The following is a 19686-nucleotide window of genomic DNA, read 5'->3' as shown; positions in this document are numbered from 1 at the left end:
GGGTATTATCAGTGAGTGGATCCCCTCAAACAGAAAGAGAAGTAAAAATAATACTGGTTCAAGCTTATCATAACCAGTTGGAATAAAGACTGATAGAGAACTCTGGGAATCTCTTTAATGAACAGTAGAATCAAAACATGTCTGAAAAACCTTTTTGCAAAAGGCAGAGCCCTAGTACTTCATTAATCCATGTTCTGGTAGGCTGTGCTTGATAGTACAAATATATTAAAAATCAGCATTTTCATCAGTCATCAGTGAATGCTGTGGTGCACATTATTCTGATTTATATCCTTTGGCTTCGTGTCCAAGTTGATTATTATTATCAGAGAGACTCAGAGGTCTTATCCTCCACCACCTTCCTGTGCTGCTGAAATCTCTTAACAGAGAAATCTGGGTTCTTATCTGGAGCCATCCTTTCTGCGTGGTGCTGCCTCTTCTCCTGCCATGGGGAATGAGCCCTTGCTTTGGTGCTGAATTAAACAAAGCTTCTTGTCTTGTCCTTGCCTTGCATTGTTGCTGTCTGAAGTCAGGAAGTTTGCCTTTGAAGTGTGAAAAACTGTGTACATTTATGGTGCAGTGTAAATAACAATACCATGAAACTGAGAAGTCTTATCTGAAGATGGGTCACTTGGATTGCTGCCATGTCTCTCTGTATCATCTGCCTTCCTTTAAGACACAAAAGCTAATTTTTGGGAGCACTGGGGAGAAACCTGCTCCAGACACTGGTGGCTATCTCCAGTACATTATGTCACATATTTCCATATGGTTTGAATGGAACTGGGTGCCTGAGCCTTGCTTCTGTTTCACATGGAATGACCTGGGCAGGGAGAGGAGATGATTTAGGAAAAATCCCTTCTTACTTGAATCTAGGCTGCTTTTATTAGCTGTGATTTTTAGTTTAAGTCACAATGCTTGACTCCTGCAGAGACTTGGTGGATGCTGAGCATGGAAAAATGTCACACCTTGTCTCCCAGACAGGAGGGTGATCTTTCACTTTGGAAAGAAATTTCTAATTCTTGCAGCAGTCTCACCTCTTGGAAGATATTTTAGTTTAATGCTCTGAAAAAGTTAACTAAGAATAGAGATTATTTTATGATTGTGTGTGGCTTGCATCTTATGGAAAGTTTGGGCCTGAAGAAACTGATGGATTGTGTTTTCCTGTTCCAGGCACGTGATGTGCGCACCAATGAAGTGGTGGCCATCAAGAAAATGTCATATAGTGGGAAGCAGTCCAATGAGGTATGTGGAACATATTGTATATTAAACCTTGATCATTGCAAATAATTACTATATGGGATGATCTTAGCTTGGGTTCCTGCAGAAGTATTTTCTATAGCTGTAAAGGTGAATAAGAGTACTGTGTAAACAAAATAAATCAGTTTACCATTCAGTGTATTTCTATGTAATCTACTCCTGAAAAAGGTGGGTAGAACTCTCTTCTTTCAGATAGGGCTCTTTTTGAGACCACATTAATGTGTACACAGAAAAAAAAAAAGAAAATTAAAAATGATGGGTTTGTTTGTTGGTGCCTTACTGCCCTTAAATGTTCCATTTTAAATACCTTTCCAAAAAAACATGTTGCTTCCTGGACAGAGGAATAACAGGAATGGATGCAATAGTAAGAGCTTCAGAGGGAACCTTGCTTGTACAAAGTAGTGAGGCAGAATGCATCCCTCCCTGGAATGACTGTGCTCATGAGCAGCTGAAACGAAGGCAAAAGAGTGGTGAATGAATGAGTGTGAAAATCTGAACAGCAGCATAATTCCAGAAGAATTGCCAGAGCCAGGGATTAAGGCAGTCTTTGCAGAGGGGTCTGTAGAAGCGGGCCTCTGAGATTTGGACATCAAGTGTTTTCATGGGCACCCCAGATGTGTCTCCTTTCCCTGGGATGCTTAGCAGAGAGAGTTGATTTTATACTTGAAGCATTTAAGTGCTAATACAGATTCTTGAAAAGCCCAAGATGACACCAGCAGCTGATTTGGTATTACTTCTGGTAAATAACATCTATCAAATCATGGCATGATTTTTCAACAGAAGTATTTATCTTAAGCATGTTGCCCAAAGCATTTATGGCTCCCTCCCTCCATTCTCTTTATTCCAGTCGTAGCAGCAGTCTTGCTTTGATGAGTTCGACTAACAGCTCATTGCTTTTTGTGCCTGCCTTTTGTGTATTGATCATCTGCACTCCCGAGGAGCTGAGCTATTCCTTCCTCTGTGTGTGTGTGTGTGTGTGTGTAGGAGGTAGAGGTGGCAGTGTCTCTCCAGCAGTCCTGAATTCTAGCTTTACAGTTAAATTTGCTATGCCTGTTTCTGTTTTGTCGCTGCGGTGACTTGTTTAACTGTGTACTGATGAAAGAATAATTTGTACTTGCTACTTGTCCTACTGTTTTAATTACTGTGAGCTATAAATACTCTATTCACATGAATGAAACAAACTGTGCATGCTTCAGAAATAGCTTTTGTTTGTCTTCAATGCATATGTTTCTTTATTTTGAAGAAAATAATAAGCCCAGGATTAAAACACTTTCTATTTTATGTCCATATTTATTTGTTTTGTTCAGAAGTTCACTGGAGTTATGATCTAGCCTATGTAAAGAAAATTGATTAAGGGCATTTTGGTATCATTTATATATACTTTGGTTTCACAATATGATTTTATCATTGGTGGGAACAATTATTCTCTCAAATAAGGTCATATTTTATACTAAAAATAAGTTTAAAGCCTTTGGAAAATGTAGTGCTGTGCTCTTAATGTGATCATGGAGCTTTTTTTTTTAATGCAGGAAATCATGAATACTTCTTGACTAATACATCACTTCTCTCTTCCCAGTGTAGAAATTTAGCATGGTGCTTTCTTGGTTTGTCTTTCATTGCTTAGTACCTCAAGGCCTTTGTGGCTGAAGGTAAAAGGCAACTAAGTCACTCCAATGTCAGTGAGATAGTTTGTGTTATAGCTGCACTGTGTAATCCTGTAGCATTTTTGGTGCTGAGAAATGCTCAGCATAGTCAGTCAGCTGCCTCAGTTGTGGGCTTCTATGTTCCCATGTGTTTCTTTAACCTTAAAATTTTTATTGAGGAGGATTTGGGGTTTGCACACATTTTCCAAAGCCTTAGGCTAGATGGGCCCTGTGTCCCTCTGGAATACTGCCCACATACCAACACATGGGGAAGAGTGTGCTGAGAGATTAACAGGACCTGGAAAACAGCTTCTGCACCTTTTGGTGTTGGGTGAGGTTCTACTCCCTCTGGTTAACTTCAGAACTGATACTCTTGCTCAAAAACATTTGCAGTGTCAACACTTGTGTTGATGGCTGCATACTTAAATGGTTTCAGCTACTGCATTTGGTTTTGAAGGTACTTTCTGGTAGTTGTAGTTTTGCTGTTGCACTCTCAGACTTTTTGCCTTTCTTTCCTGATGAGATGTGGATGTGCAGCACATAAGGGGACTTGAGGTCTCCAAGGGAAGCAGTGTCAGTGTCTAGGCACACATTGGAGCTTGACATTTTGGCCTCTTCTGTGCTTTAAAGTAGCATTAGCAGAGCTCCCCTTTTTATAAACCTGGCTTTGTTTTATCTGTTTATATATTTTCTCCAGCAGAATCATTCCTTTATCTAGTAGGTAACTCATTTTAAATTGCCCCTTGTAAAGATTAAACTAGTAATAGAGAAACATTATCAAGAATGTAGTCTGATAGTTGGCAGCTGATAAAGGGAGGCTCATCCAGTGTAATACAGTGACTAGTAGGGACAGGTCTTTATAGTAACAAGAGTTGAGAGAGGCAGCTGATCCTGCTGAAGGACACTTATCAGCCACATCTCTTTCAGGTTGGGGTGTATGTTTGATTTGACAACAGGATTGGTATCCCTAAGTAGAGGATCACTTATTTTTTTGAGGACTTGCTCAGATATCAAGTGTTTACCAGTATATCCTGTGTACACGTATAAATATAAAACATTTTATTGATCCTTGCATACAGCCTAATTGATCAGCAACTTATTTTGTAGGTCTGCTGAGGAGTTAAGCAGTGAACATCATAGTGCCAATACAAACTTATTTTGATTTGAACCTTGAGATAGTTTTGCCTCTTAAAATAATTAAATGGCATAATAACAACAACAACAACAAAAAAGTAACAGTTCTATAAAGCCTTTTTATTCCTTTTATTCCCTACAGAAATGGCAGGATATTATTAAGGAAGTCAAGTTCCTCCAAAGAATAAAACACCCTAACAGTATAGAATACAAAGGCTGCTATCTGCGGGAGCATACAGCATGGGTAAGCATCTGCTGCTCTGCACTTCTCTTGCCTTGGTTAAAGGTACTTTGAAATCTCTGCAGCTGGATTTTGGGAGGCACCTGAGCACTGGTGTTGCCCAGAATGAGATGACCATAGCCAAGGGCCTTACAGGTGCTCAGCAAGCTGAATGTACTTGCTGGAACCAAGGTTTAAGGAAATTTTCCCTTTTGCTTAGATTAAGTGTTGCTGTTCTAGTGTATTTAGCTTGATAAACTGAGTATTTGAAATAATGTACACCCATCACTAATAAAGTTTTGTAGTGCAATATACTAAAGAAATCATATTATTGAACTAATAGTTTAAGTTGTAAGTACTGTTCAATAAACCTCTAGGGCAAAGGTTTAGTTTCTCTTTTTGAAATCTGACTGGGACAGAATCTTAAGTAAATCCCTAAATAGCCCTTTAATACTCTGATAAGCTTGTTAAGTGCAGTTTAACATTCCTGTTAAGTATGTGCATATAAAATACGATATGTAATACAATACCTAACTGGTTATGAATGTGCTTTGGCCTGCCTTACAAGTGGTGTTGTTTGGTATCTTACACAGGAGGGTTTTGCCTAATTCCAGTCAGAGCTGTACTTGTGGGAGGGTCACTGTGACAGTGCTGGAATTGAGTTGAAGGTACAAGCAATACTTGGTTTGTTGTGGCAGCCTGCACTGTGTGCTCCTGGAATTAGTTCTCGATTCTCCACACAAGTCTAGAAAACATATATCTACTATTACAGATTTTCTAACTACTTTGATTTCTTCCTATAACAGCTTGTTATGGAGTATTGTTTAGGATCAGCATCAGACTTACTAGAAGGTAAGTCATACATGTTTATTCGATGGAAAGTCAGAAGTAAAATACTGAACTAGGAGGTTACAGCATTTCCTTGCATTAAATTTTGTTTGGGGCCGGAGTGTGTATGAATAGGCACAGCTTGTTAAATTCTTGCATAGTTATAGTGGTTTTTCTGTAGAATATTGGCTTTCTCAGGTGCTTAGTTTCTCACTTGGTTCACCTTATTTTAAAGTTGTCAGTCAGCTGTTTTTTTTGCTCTGAGTTTTAGGTTCTCCTGCCATGTGACAGTTCAAGATTTACTTCTGAAAACCCTTGCTGTTGATCCTAATGCTTACTAACATTAGGCCTGTTGATTAGAGTATCACTAGAGCAGTGTTAGGGTTGTGCTTGATGAGGTCTTTCATTAAATGGTCATTTTTCTGTCAGGCTTCTTATTTCTTTGAAGAGCTATGTATAGCCAGTAAGTTGTTCCTTTCCTTGCCAGAAGCATTTAGGACCAAAAGCTGACCTGCCAGAATCTGATCTGTGTTGCTACAATTCATTTATGTGTTAATTGCTGTAAATTTCTGGGGTTTGGGGTTTCACTTCATATATGGAAAGCTGGATATTGAGTCTCAAGTAGTTACTTGGGAGAATGATCACATAACTGACAGGAATGTAGTTTACGGTTGGAGAGTGGTCTCTTTGGTAGTAAATAGCTGCTGGTTTACAGTTAGAAGATTACATCTGATTATAGAATGTACTCTGTGAACTATTTTTACATTTGCTTCTCATACTGAACCTAGTGAAAATGAACTTTCAGTATTTCTGTTTACATTGTTAACAGTACTGGCTTGCATGCTGCAAACTGTATTGTTTTCTGTAATACTGAATTTCACATAAATTCTTTCCTTAAGTTCATAAAAAGCCATTGCAAGAAGTGGAAATAGCAGCAATTACCCATGGTGCTCTCCAGGGATTAGCATACTTGCATTCTCACAATATGATCCATAGGTAAGTGGTTGTACTTGTGCAGTCTCATACACACTTATTCGTAATTTGTTTTGTTCATTGTATCCCCTCCATGCCAAATTCAACATTGTAAGCAGAGATTTTCTTTTCACAGTATCCATATGCTCCCAAACAAGTGATTTATAGTAGTCTAAACACTAGCAAGCTCTGTAGCTGCGCATGCACTGCCTCTTACAGCTGATGCTCATAATTTCTGCAGAATTCCTTCAAATCTGCTAAGCTTTTCAGTGCTGATTGTCCGTGAAGCAGTGAATAGCAAGTGCACCCAAAGAGTTTGTAGGAACTGCAGGGCCAAGAATGCTGGGGCAGGGAGAGCACTAATTCTTGAAAGATTAGTTTTACACAAACACACGTGTTGAGAAAGTAAGTTTGGGATGCAAATGTTCTTAATGTTTAAAGTAGCTTCTACATTTTAGTAGGATGAAGAATTTGAATAGTTACATTATTAAGTCCTTTTAAAAAACTTTGATAAAGGACTTACTTGATTCAGAAGGTTTTACTGAACTGTATGTGAGGCTTATCCTGTTGTACCATTTAAAGTTCATTATTAAGGCAGGCATTAAGACCAACATGTAAGACAAAAGATTCCAAAACCGAGGACCACTTTAACCTAATGGTTAAACACTTTGTGTTTGGAGGAAACATGAATATTTTGCAGCTTGACCATGTGAATATTGGTGCGTTTCATAGTCTGTCCAAGAGAGAGTTTTCCTCTTTGGAGAGGAGTTACGCTGACATTTTTATTCTATCACCAGAGATATCAAGGCAGGGAACATCCTGCTGACAGAGCCAGGACAGGTGAAACTTGCTGACTTTGGGTCTGCTTCCATAGCATCTCCTGCCAACTCATTTGTGGGGACGCCATATTGGTAAGCCAGGACTTTTACTTATTTCTGCCTTTGTGAAGTGAAAGGATCATGTACTGACTATTTCATATACTTGGGCTTACTGGAGCTGGCTTTGTAATCCTCTAGTTGTGGTGGTGATAAAATGTACTTTGTTAGGGGGGGAAAAAAAAAAAGTTTAAATAGTAAGTAGGCTCTGAGTTCCAAGAAATTGTGTATCCCTGTGTTTGTAGTTCACAAAAAGTAATAAAAATATTTTGCTGTTCTACTTAGACTGACCTAGAGTGGTAGAGGTGGGATTGAATCATCTGTAATATATTTTAATCACTCCCCCCAGTGGTTTAAACAATTCATGTATTCTCACCGCATCTGGTTGTTGAAATAACTGAAGTGTTTTTTCTTTCATAGGAAAGGCCAGGTTCACTGAACCAACCCCTTTGCAGATCCCTTGTATGCTTTTGATCTCTTACACCTAATCTGTGGTGTTTACTCAACTGCATGTTATAATTATTTCACCAGAGTTGGTCAGCCAGCTAAACTATTGGAAATGTGGGAGGGCGAGAAGGTGGTGATAACTCAAAAATGGAGACCTGGGCAAAGCACAGAACATCACAGAGCCCCTGCAGGCCTGCACTTGTGTGCGTGCCTGGCCTTTGTTCCCAGTATCCCATGGTCATACCTGATACCTTGGGGAATGATTTGTTTGTGGCATCTGAAATCATGGAAAACAGCCTGTTTTGTACTGATGAAGATAATGTGTTCTGTTGCCTATTTTGAGCACCAGTTTTCTTTTCTTAGGATGGCCCCAGAAGTGATTTTAGCCATGGATGAAGGGCAGTATGATGGCAAAGTAGATGTTTGGTCTCTTGGAATTACCTGTATTGAGTTAGGTAAGTTATTACCTTTGAAAAACTTCAAAATTTAGTTGTTTGATGCCTAGAACTAACTCAGCTAAATCACAGTGCAGAGGTTCTTGTCCTGGTTTCTCTGGGCCCTGAGTTTTAGAGAAAAGAGCGAAATGTGATTTCTAGAATTCAAGACCAAGTCTCCAGTTTGATGTTTATGGAACTGGTGTTTTCATTACCTGAAGAAAAGGAGTTATAGAGACAAAGAAAGTAGCCAAGTGATATCACTAAGGGTGTTCACATTCTGAGGGAAAGACAGTTAACTTCTGAAATGAAAAACAGTCAATTGCTGAACAGCTTTAGAAGTGAACCATTACCAATGTGGAGATATATTTAGAGATACTAGTTTATATTGTTTCTGTGAAAATGTAACATACATTAACAAATTCTGCAGTGATGAGGTTCTGGAGAAGTGGACACCTTCAAAGCTGTATTCAGTCTGTGTTGTCACTTCTGAATAGATTTTTTTTTTTCCTTAAATGAAAAGGTACAAAATAATCCAATTTTGAAGTGGTAACCTGAAACTCAAAGCTTAAAGAAATGATGGCATTGCCATTAGAACAGGCCCTTTAAAGCAGGATGTGAGTTTAAAGGAACATTGTTAGTGTAGCATTCTGTTTAAATTTAACATGTTTTGCTTTCCTGGAACAAAAACGCCCTCGCTGAAGCACACCATGCACGCCACTGCTCCCGTGCACCTGAGGCTGTCCTCCCATCCTTGTCAGATCTGATTGCTCCTGCTCCAACCCAACCTCCATGGAGGAGCAGCCCAGCCAGGCAGTGAGAGCTCTCAGGAACACACTAATCCATGTGAACTGCACGGTTTAGCTAAAAATGCTGTCTGGCATTCCAAACTGTCAACTTCATTTTCTTCCAGGACGCAAAATAGATTCTTTCTACAGAACAGAGATATTTTTGTTGTTGTTGTTGTTCTTTTTTCTTTCTTGGTTGCCAATATAAAGCAAGTTGAAGGGGTGTGACTGTCATGACAGAACCCTGCTCCGAGTGGAGTAAGGAGACTTGGCTGGCTGCAGGGCTCCAGGAATGCAGTGAGCTCATGGCCACCACACCCCCGGGAGTCCTGCACGCCGCGTTCTTGCAGGATGAAGTGTGTTGGGCTTCGTCTATGGCTGCTGGCGTGGTGGGAGGTGAGACTAGGTCAGGACAGCAGAGCAGTGCAGGCTGGGGCCGTGTGCCTGGCTCATTTGTGTTGCTTTGAGTAAGCATGGGAAGACAGCAGGGAAATGAGGTGTCTGGTAGTCTTCTCAAATTATCACTTAGTCTTAGAAATGGTTTTATTGAGGGCTCAGTTTCAGGGTTTTTCCAGAAGATTTCTATTTTATTCAGGTGAGCTAAGAGAGAGATAGAGAGAGCAGTCAGTTAGAATAGTTGAATGAATAATCTGTCTGATCCTTGATAGCAGCAACTTGTTATCTGACAGATTAGAGGAGGTAAAGTGCTGAATTTGAGGATAGACTCAAGTCATCAATTTACCTATTCTGAGGAATTTGTAGGGCTTAGTCCATCCTGCCATAGCCACAAGTGAACCATGATCTCCGATCCATAGTTCAGTGCTACTCTTCAACTCAGAACTGAGGAGCAGACTAAGAAAAGTAGTGTTATTTTTTTCCTTGTTTACTTTTTTTTTTTGAGGAAGGAAAGTTTTCTGTTGCATTTTCAGTAGTGTAGGACCGTCCTCGTGGCCTGACCAGCTTCTCTGGAATGTCTATGGCGAGGCTGAGCTTTATAAAGTTTGCCCCATAAACATTCTGATGAAGCTTCAATTTTGTTGTTGCAGTGAGATCATCTCCTTCCTCATTAAGCTTTCATGCTGTGTCAGTCTATAAGAGTAACACAAGCCTGAGAGAGAGAGAAGAGCCAAAGAGAAGGCAACTCTCAAAATAGTATAAAGAGTTGGCCTGTTGCTGACTTCCTGCCCATGTGCTTAGTCAGTTAAGTGTGATTTGGTGGTTCTTGTAACCAGCTTTTTCTTCATCACTGCTGTTCTGCTAGAAATAAATATTTCTTAGCTTTTTAGCAACTGTAGATGAAAAAAAACAACAAAGGGGGGGTGTATGAAACCAAGAATGCTTAGTGGCTAAACACCCAGTATAGAGCTTACTGTTAACTTACTCCTATTTTAGTACATTACAATGAGTCAGAGAACTCAACTATGATAAACCACGTAATTTAAAAGCTTGAGAGGACAAGGCATTTGATCTTCAAAGGGCTTTCATCTTCCTGCAATGGCACAGGACATATGCCAACATATCTGTCTGATTGCAGGGTAGCGTTGGTTTGGGGTTCCATGTTCAGGCAGTAGGGATTTTGCTGATGTGGTTTTCTTTTTAAAGGGATGTAAACTGTAAAAAAAAAAGAGCAACGACATGAGACTATCTCCCTATATAAAACCTTCTTTTCTCTTGTGTGCAGCGGAAAGGAAGCCTCCTTTGTTTAACATGAACGCAATGAGTGCCTTATATCACATAGCGCAGAATGAATCCCCTACACTACAGTCTAATGAATGGTGAGTATTGCTGAGGGAGGAATGTTGTAGGGGATCGCTGTAAATGGAGTGCTTTGTCATGCTGAGTTCTTGAAATGGCTGGAGTCCTGTTGGGAGGATGTGAGCTGGAAGGTTCTCATTAGATTCACTATACATTTAGTACACAAAATTGACCAATTACTAAATATACGTTTGAAACTCTTCAGTGTAGTAGGAACAGGACAGGCTGCTGGAAGAGCTTGAGATCCTGTAAAAAATTCCTTTCATGGGTCAGTAAACTTGAAGCTCCCAAGCTAACCAAAACTGTGGGGTTTAGTTTGTTTTTTTTTATCACAAACCACACTGTCAATTTCTAAACCCTGTTTTGTTGAAGTATTGCTTTGCAAGATGAAGACACAGCTTGTGTGTGGCAAGTGTCTGTTGCATAAACTTCAGAAGAATAAAGCACAGTAGTAACATTTTGCGCCTCCCAGCCTCAACAACTGTCTTTTGAAAACAGCAAATGCAGTAAACTAATTTCAGAAGTTAAAAACTTCCTCATTATGGTTTACTGAACCATAGTTCTTGGCCTAGGAGCTACAAACATCCAGATGTGAGGATCTTGACTCCTTAATTAATTAAACTGGATTGTTAACTTAGGCGGATTTTTTTTTCCCCCTCTCCTTGACATAGGTCTGATTATTTTCGAAACTTCGTAGATTCTTGCCTCCAGAAAATTCCTCAAGACAGGCCTACATCAGAGGAGCTTCTGAAGGTTGGCTTACTTGTCCTTTCTGTTTTCCATGTGGTATTAAAAGGGGCTGTGCCCTGTGATGATGATCTGTCTCACCTACTGTACAAGGTTATAGTTAATGATGCTCAAACACCTTTGAGCAGCGAGTGCTGTGGGGTGTTCTGAGCCCTGGCTTTCCTGCCTGTCTGCAGTGTCTCAGTGTTCCCCAGGTGACTTTCCAATCCAACCTTGGAGTTCTCATCATCAGAGGTCACTGTGACACTGGATGACCATCGACTTGTCGAGAGTTTTAGTTTGTCAACTCAATCATTCCAGTGATTCTAATTAATCCTGACAGGGCTGCTGTGCATTAGCTAACAAATACCTTTTGGTACTTCCCTTTGTGTTCTGTGCTGTAGAGTGTTCTGTGCTGTAGAACACTCCAATGTGCTTTACACAGTACCTGAAATCCACTGCTGGGGAAAAGGAGGCGAAAGAAAGCAGTTTTTCCTCCCTGTATTTTTCCTTGGCATGAAAAAGCCTTGGCAGTCTGCAGGCTTTCTCTTGCTTTATTTCTTAGCTTCTTTTTTCATTCTTTTATTTGTGCTCCTGAATGCTGCAGGTACTTGGCTTTGCTCAGTGTAGACTGGAATCAAAGCCAGTGGGGTACATTATTGCAAAAGGCTGACATGTGAACAGAACTCACAGAGAAGTTGGGTATTGGACTGCTTTTTTGTGTGACTTTGATGGATTTCCTTTGTGGCATCAGGTGGCATTCAGAATTTTGCTAACTTGTCATTCTCTTTACAGTGCTTCTCGCATTTTGGGTTTCTTTTTATCCTGGCCCTGTTTCTGCTAAGCAGTGTTTTTCCAAATTTTTTGCATTGCAGGGAAATGGATGCTATTTATGAAGGTTTTATCAGCACCTTTTTGCATGTTTTTACCTAAAAATGGCTCTGAGGACTTGTGCCTCTTTGAAAACTGCCTATTCAGAAAGTAAATGCAATTATCCAGGAAAGGTTTTGGTGTGGGTGTGTAGTCCTGCCATTTCAGAATTCTACAGATTGGTTTTATTTTGAGCAATGTACTGCAATTAAAGAGAACATTGATGGAAATAATACGTTTGGGAATGTATTCCTTCCCTAACTATAGTCTGAAACAGCTGCATGCCACTTTACAGGGACAGGTAGGGAATGTGCAGTGTTGGAAACAGCACTGCAGTTCTCCAAAGGAACAAAATGAAAGTAGTGGTGGTGTTAATAATGACTCATGCTTGCACAGCACATTGCATCTGGAGACTGCAAAAGCTGCTTCTGACATACATAGACAGTTCTTGCTTTACCTATTGGCAAAATGTAGCCACCTTTGCAGAGAAATGTGGTGAATATCTCCAAGAGAAGCAGAACACGGGGAAAGGTTCACAGCCTATTTTATGACTCAGAGCTGTATGATGAATATTTGATTCCCAAGCTTTTCTAAACAAGGAAAAGGGTTTTATGCTGAGAGTTAGCTGATGAGTTAACTAACATTTGGTTAAAGATACTAGCCAGTCTAGAACCTTTAGCTTTTATTTGGTGTTTGTTGCTCTTCCCTCACTAAACCACAAGTAGATAATGTCTCTGAAGTCTAGGTTTGTAGTGAGTAAGTTTTCATGGCATGTAAAATGCCATTTTTGAGGTTTTACACCTTTATTTTTATGGTACAATCATTCTGAAATCTCTCTGGATTGTGAAGTCTAAAAATAATGCCAGTGTTAGCTGTGAAGGTGTTCTCCTCCTGTGCAGGGAAGAGGGCTGATAAACCCAACTAGAGCTCATCACTGTGTCCTCAAAGCATGTGCACTGGAGGCAGGAGAGGCCACTCACCTATTTGTGTGTTCTGCAGCACATGTTTGTTCTTCGAGAGCGGCCCGAAACAGTGTTAATAGACCTGATTCAGAGAACAAAGGATGCAGTGAGAGAACTGGACAACCTGCAGTATCGTAAAATGAAGAAGCTCCTCTTCCAGGAGGCCCACAATGGCCCTGCAGTGGAAACACAGGAGGAGGAGGAGGTGAGAGAAATGCTGGATTTCATCACTGAACCAGAGAAAATGAGACTGTCATTTAAATAACCACAATTCAGATATTGCTGAAATGAAGGGAGGCTGTTTACACACCTGGCTGTAAACACTGTCTCCCTCTTTGTGTTTGGAATTGAACTACCTCAAGGCGCAAACAAGGACAAACAGGGTAGATGCTTGGTGCTGGCAAGAAGCTGTGCCATGTGTTCATGCTTGAACAGTCAGCTTCCAGTCCTGTAAATCCTCGCTTTCTTTGCCTCTTTGTGAGGCTTTATGAGGACTCTAGCAACTGCAGTCAGACTCTGTTTTGAGCATATGTACTGAGAATGTTGTTCTGAGTCTGAGGCATAGAGGTTTGTACTTGATTTATTAGAGGGAAAAAAAACCACAGGTCATCAAGGAAATTGATTTCTCTTTTTTGGGTTGAATGCTGCAGTCACTGTGCAGAGACTGAGACTCTGAATTCCAATTCTCACGTACAGAAAGGAAACCTGCAAGGTGCAGGGTCCCAGCTGAGCACTGAGGGGAATCTGGTGTCACAGCAGTTTCTGGTGACGTGCTGTGGCTGATACATGATAGAGTTCAGCTTGTTAACAGGCTTGCTGTTGAAAAGAATCTGATATCAGCCAGTTAATCTTGACAAGGCTGACTCTTTCTCTCCCCAGCATCCCACAAGAAAAACGCTTCATGGCAATGCCTGGAGGGTGGAAAGTGCCATGACATGGCAGGTGGATGCCTGTAGAGAGAAATGGAATGAACATTCCTTTTGGTAGTGTCCGCAGGTACCGCTGGGATGGGTTTGAATTTTCTTTCTAATTCCTTTCTCTTAGGAACAAGATCATGGTGTGGGCAGGACGGGAACAGTGAACAGTGTCGGAAGTAATCAGTCCATTCCTAGTATGTCTATCAGTGCCAGTAGCCAAAGCAGTAGTGTTAACAGTCTTCCAGATGCCTCGGATGATAAGAGCGAGCTGGATATGATGGAGGGGGACCACACCGTGATGTCAAATAGCTCTGTCATTCATTTAAAGCCGGTAAGCACTGGATTCTTAGTGGAGAACTTTGAAGGTGTGAAGTGGGGGAGAATTTGGTTGGCACAAAGTCAGCTGTTCCCATTCTTAAGTCATTATCTGCAGTTTATATTATTGTGCCCCAAATAGATATATGTATGTGCACTGGAGACTTGGGAAAGTGGCTGTGAAGATCGTTTATTTTCGTCAATTCACTAAAAATTATTTTACTAATGGAATTGTTTCAAAAGCACTTTGCTTTATCAGAAGGAGTTGGAGTGGGAGGTTGTAAATAGATTTGTTTGGTGGATACCCTTAACATGCATAGCACTGCCTTGTGGGACAGCAGGATGTGTGAGTTCCCCTTTTTACTTCCTCATGAGAGAATTCTTAAAGTTAGGACCTACAGTAGAAGCTGAGATCAGTTCTGCAGCACCTAGCTTCCCAGCACTTGTTTGAATATTTTATTAATGAATAAAGTATAGGAAAAACAAATGCAGCAGAAACCACTTCCCTGCTTTCCCTCTGCCAGCTGTAGGGTGGGCTGGGGAGAGCCCTCTGAGCTGGGCTGCCCTTGCCATGGAGTGGTTGTCACTCGTTTGCTCAAAGCACTGCCGTTTCCATGGCTAATAAAAGGCATGGCTAGAATGTCTTGTTCTTTGCCCAGATATGCAACAAAGACACAGGTATTTCCTCAGGGAGTTAATTAGTGTATCATATCTAACTAGTAATCGCTCTGTGATGAATGACAAACTCAAAATAAGAATGTGGAATACACCATGACAAATTTTAAAATTTGCTTTGAGGTATTTCTGCAGTGGGTGTAATGAAAATCTTCCTCTGTCTTTCAGAGCTACAAAGATGTTGTTTTTGTCTTTCAGACTTGATAAAATCTACTTCGTAGCTTTTATGTTTTGTTGAAGTAAACTGTTTAACTCAGCTTTCAGTTTTCTGGGTTTTTTTTCCTCATTTTCAGCTTTAGTTAGTAATCTTCCTCTTAGTAAAAAAAATTTACAATGAAAATTCTGAAAGCAAAGGTTGTAGATCAGAACTCCTTTTGCAGTATACACCTTCGTTGGCAGGAGGATCTTTCAGGGCTGATGAACGTAAACCACTTTTTCTCTTCCTTTTAAATAAAAAGACCGAAATTAAAAACCTTCAGTAACAACAGTTTGTCTTCATTCTCTGACATTATTTGCTGATAAGGAGGAAGAGAACTACAGAGAGGAGTCGGATCCTCGGACAAGGGCATCAGAACCCCAGTCTCCTCCCCAAGTATCTCGCCACAAGTCTCATTATCGCAACCGGGAGCACTTTGCTACCATACGCACAGCGTCGCTGGTACGTGGAGGGTTGGTCTGGGGAGAGCTCTGCAGGAGGGGATGCTTTGAACACAGCTCTGTGCAACTTCTCAGAGCGTTCAGAATATCACCAGAATATGAGCTGTCTCCATTGACTGAGATACTGTCGTAGCGTCAGTTAATGAAAGCTTCGGTGAGACACCTGGGCAGATGTAATTTGTGTATGTTAAATACTCTCAAATCCAGTGTGCCCCATAGAATGTAGGAAACCATTTATAATTACAAGCTGGTTTTTATTTTCATATGCATATTACGAATATTTGTGTATGTGTGTGTATCCACCCTCATTGTATTTGGCTAAAAGGCCATTATTTAGTACCAGCTTTGTAACAGTTGTACTGGTTTTCTCCTGGAGCCCATGTGAGCTTATCTCCTACGGCAGAATTGAGTTTTTAATCTGCTCTGCTGCCATTAGGATATGTGCTTTTCTTTACCACAAAATCATATTTCTTAACTGAATCATTTTCTTTTGTTGTTTGAAGACTGCTGAAAAGCAGATTAAGCAGCATTAACTTCCTCTGGCCCGATGTGGTTATCTTCCTAGGTGACAAGGCAAATGCAGGAACATGAGCAAGACTCTGAGCTCCGAGAGCAGATGTCTGGCTATAAACGTATGAGAAGGCAGCACCAGAAGCAACTGATGGCATTAGAGAATAAACTGAAGGCAGAGATGGACGAGCACCGCCTCAGGTTGGACAAAGATCTTGAAACACAGCGTAACAATTTTGCTGCAGAAATGGAAAAGCTAATTAAAAAGCACCAAGCGGCCATGGAAAAAGAGGTAGGAGGTTATGGTTTATCAGACCAACCCATGTTTGTTAATTACATTGGACTGTCCACTTCCCCTCACTGATGCAGAGATGACAGTGTGGACTCTGAGACATCTTGTTTTTAGGAGCCAAGCAAATTGCTAATTACAAAGAAGTTAATACATCACCTCCTTACACTAAGAGGTTACATAACTAGAGGAAAGGTATGTCCTTCATGGCAGTGGGTTACACTGAATGTTAGAATCCTGACCCCAGAAAAAACACTGTGAGGGTTTTCCTCTCTCTTGCCCTGTCTGTGCTGTCAATAATTGCCTGCCATTGAGTGTTGTGGAGGCAGATTAGCCTGTGGAGAAATGTGCCAGCTACGCCTAAATGTTCGCTGTCTAGTTGTGTATGGATATGGGGAGACTCTGCTTTTAAATAATTGATAATGAAGTGGTGCTGCCTACAGCAGTTATTATCGATTTTTGTTCATCTCTGATCTCTCAGTGGAAGGCTGAGGATATAGTTTATCATAAGGTTTGGGCTTTGTTAGGCAAGATTAGCTGAGCAGTAAGGCTGAGGGAGTGTGGCACTGGAGGACTCTGCTGGGTGCCTTGATGGGATAGGGAATGAGGAGAGAGTGAATGAGGACAAACTCCTCTGACTTGGACTTGTCCAGAGGTGTGGTGAACATTGTGGTGACTACCATGAGTTCTGGGTCTTGAGGCTGAAATTGGACACGAGCTGGAATCCATTGGGACTCAAACTGACTTGCTGCTGATTTGCTGTAGGCTAAAGTGATGGCTAATGAAGAAAAGAAGTTTCAACAGCATATTCAGGCCCAACAGAAAAAAGAATTGAACAGTTTCCTGGAGTCCCAGAAGAGAGAATATAAACTCCGTAAGGAGCAGCTGAAAGAGGTAACTCATCTCCAGTGAGAAATGTATGATACGGTGGGAGAGTGGTGAAAATGCAAAAATAAAAGTGATCTTCCACAGGATTGCAGCAAGTTCTGCATTTCATGAGCAGAGTCCTGTGTATACTCTATTTATTTCATATCTTTGAGTAAGAGAATTTAGTTAGTTATTGGTACCTGTATGTTTATCTTGTGAAAGTACAAACCTCTCCATTGTTTAATACTGCTTTTTAGCCAGAAACATGCAAATCTGGCAATCCTAAGGAATGAAAAAAAGTAGTTTATGAAAGGTCATGAAGATTTTTCTCATACATTGTTGTTGCAGGTAGTGACCATTCCCTGCAGCAGTTAGTGAAGTTTCTTATCACTTAATGATATTCCTGTACAGGAGCAAGAGAACAGAGCAGTAAAGATGACCTGCATTTTTTGTAAGGAAAATACCTGTAAAGCACTATTAATTTTAGTGGAGAAAGCTGTGTAACTATTTAATAATCATTGAATTTTAGTGAAAATTGAGATCTCTGTGAAATGCGAAGAAACTTGTAGAATCAAACTTCCTGATTCTTTTTCTGGAGTGCCTGAAACCATAAGCTCTATAAATAATTTTTTTGAAAGAACCGTTTAATGCTCAACCATCAGCTTGTGTGACACAATTTTGGAACTTGCTCCAAAGGGGAATATTCCCAAACATAGGCATTTCCCAGGAGAAAAAAAAAGGCTAAAGAGCAGCAGAGCCAAGAAAGATCTAACAAAAAAACTACAGTAGCGTGGGCTCTTTATAATAACATAGAATCTTTTTCTAAGTGGGCAGTAGATCACAGAGCACCAAGAAACACTGATGAAATACAGAGGAGTTCTGTCTCATACTTCAGTTGAAATGTATCACAACAAGTCTTAATTACTACATGGGCATCTCTAGTATGCAATTCAAGCAAGCAGAGTCTTTTGCCAAAGGAACTTTAAGCTATGTAGTACAAATGTGGAAACTCTGAAGTTTTACCTGTGAGCTTCTTTACATTGTTTTTGTGAGCTACGACATCTCAGTGAGCAGCTCTGTCTTGATGAGTTATTGTAAAATGGGTATGTACTCTGATCAAGCAAGTCACAAAAACTTTTCTGATGTGCTTCATGTGGTTGGAGTTCTGTTTGAACCACAGGATGTCAGTGCTTTCCTTCTGTCTGTCCTTTGGGAGCCTGTAAAAATGTTTGCTAGAGGCAGTATGGCAGTACCTCCAAGTGTTTTCAGGGGCAAACCCCTTATTTTGACATTTTCAGCTAATATATAGGTCTGGAAACTGTGGACATCAACCAGTATTTTTGGCCAGTGAAAAAAAAAAAAAAAAAAGAAGGGCTGTAGTTGAATCTGCTCCACTGAGATTTGTCCCCTGGTATTTCCTTAGTGTTCCTTACATGATGTGATGCATTTTGAAGAGGCTGAGATGGCACCAACTGCGAGAAGAGAGGGTAGAACATAGTTGAGTAATTTATTAGTCAGGTCTGTCCAGTTCATGGCCAAGGAAGTTAATGTAACTATTCCACAATTAATTACTTTGCGATTATCAGGAGCTGAATGAAAACCAGAGCACTCCAAAGAAGGAGAAGCAGGAGTGGCTCTCCAAGCAGAAGGAGAACATCCAGCATTTCCAGGCAGAAGAAGAGGCCAACTTACTGAGGCGTCAGAGGCAGTACTTGGAGCTGGAGTGTCGCCGCTTCAAGAGGCGGATGCTCCTGGGCCGCCATAACCTGGAGCAGGACCTGGTTCGGGAGGTAAGGGAACAGGCAGAGATGAGACCTGGATGCACCTGTGTGAGGTGCATCTCACAGGAGCACCTGCAATCCAACTCAAATCAAACTGAAGTATTTGTCCTGGTAGAACAGCAGTTGGATGCTTTGCAGTGCCATCTGATAGTCCCTGTGGCATCCAATGTACAGGTCAATGCCCTGTTGCAGGAGAATTGTTAGGTCCTAAAAGTCATCAGACGCAACAGTTAACAGAAAATGCTTACTGTGAATCCTGTTGAGCATCTAGAACAGGAAGAAGAAAAGTGAAATGAGGAAGGAAAAATTACCGGTGGCGTTGCTGTCTGCTGCTGATAAGACCGAGCAACTCTGTGGTCTGTCCTCAGATGCCTTGGAAAGAGAGAAATGCCCTTGTGAACAAAGTGAAATGTCACTTTGTCAACGGAAATCCAAGTAAGTACAAAGAACCTAATAATTCCCTCTGTCCTCCTGCTAGGAGCTAAACAAAAGGCAGACACAGAAGGACCTGGAGCACGCCATGCTGCTGCGTCAGCACGAGTCCATGCAGGAGCTGGAGTTCCGCCATCTCAGCACCATCCAGAAGATGCGCTGCGAGCTGATCCGGCTCCAGCACCAGACCGAGCTCACCAACCAGCTGGAATACAACAAGCGCCGGGAGCGGGAGCTGCGGCGCAAGCACGTCATGGAGGTCCGGCAGCAGCCCAAGAGCCTGAAGGTACTAAGTGGTGTAGGAACTCCAAAGGTACCGAGGGATGTAGGAACTC

At 41.0% G+C, this 19686-nt stretch overlaps 1 protein-coding gene across 1 annotated transcript in view; it reads left to right on the top strand.

The window, feature by feature from the left end:
* Window positions 1-19686, top strand: part of TAOK1 (TAO kinase 1) — a 69323-nt gene that overhangs the window by 32059 nt on the left and 17578 nt on the right. The window contains exons 3-17 of the mRNA XM_040082577.2: window positions 1168-1239; window positions 4174-4275; window positions 5058-5103; window positions 5979-6075; window positions 6849-6962; window positions 7737-7828; window positions 10277-10370; window positions 11022-11103; window positions 12946-13113; window positions 13953-14156; window positions 15339-15473; window positions 16038-16274; window positions 17037-17165; window positions 18725-18928; window positions 19398-19637. Coding sequence (XP_039938511.1) covers window positions 1168-1239; window positions 4174-4275; window positions 5058-5103; window positions 5979-6075; window positions 6849-6962; window positions 7737-7828; window positions 10277-10370; window positions 11022-11103; window positions 12946-13113; window positions 13953-14156; window positions 15339-15473; window positions 16038-16274; window positions 17037-17165; window positions 18725-18928; window positions 19398-19637 — 2016 coding nt within the window. The remainder of the gene's footprint in view (window positions 1-1167; window positions 1240-4173; window positions 4276-5057; window positions 5104-5978; window positions 6076-6848; window positions 6963-7736; window positions 7829-10276; window positions 10371-11021; window positions 11104-12945; window positions 13114-13952; window positions 14157-15338; window positions 15474-16037; window positions 16275-17036; window positions 17166-18724; window positions 18929-19397; window positions 19638-19686) is intronic.

Source organism: Hirundo rustica, chromosome 19, assembly GCF_015227805.2.
Source record: "Hirundo rustica isolate bHirRus1 chromosome 19, bHirRus1.pri.v3, whole genome shotgun sequence".
Lineage (NCBI taxonomy): Eukaryota > Metazoa > Chordata > Aves > Passeriformes > Hirundinidae > Hirundo > Hirundo rustica.
Note: the sequence above shows the minus strand (reverse complement) of the source record. Positions and strands in the feature narration are given on the sequence as shown.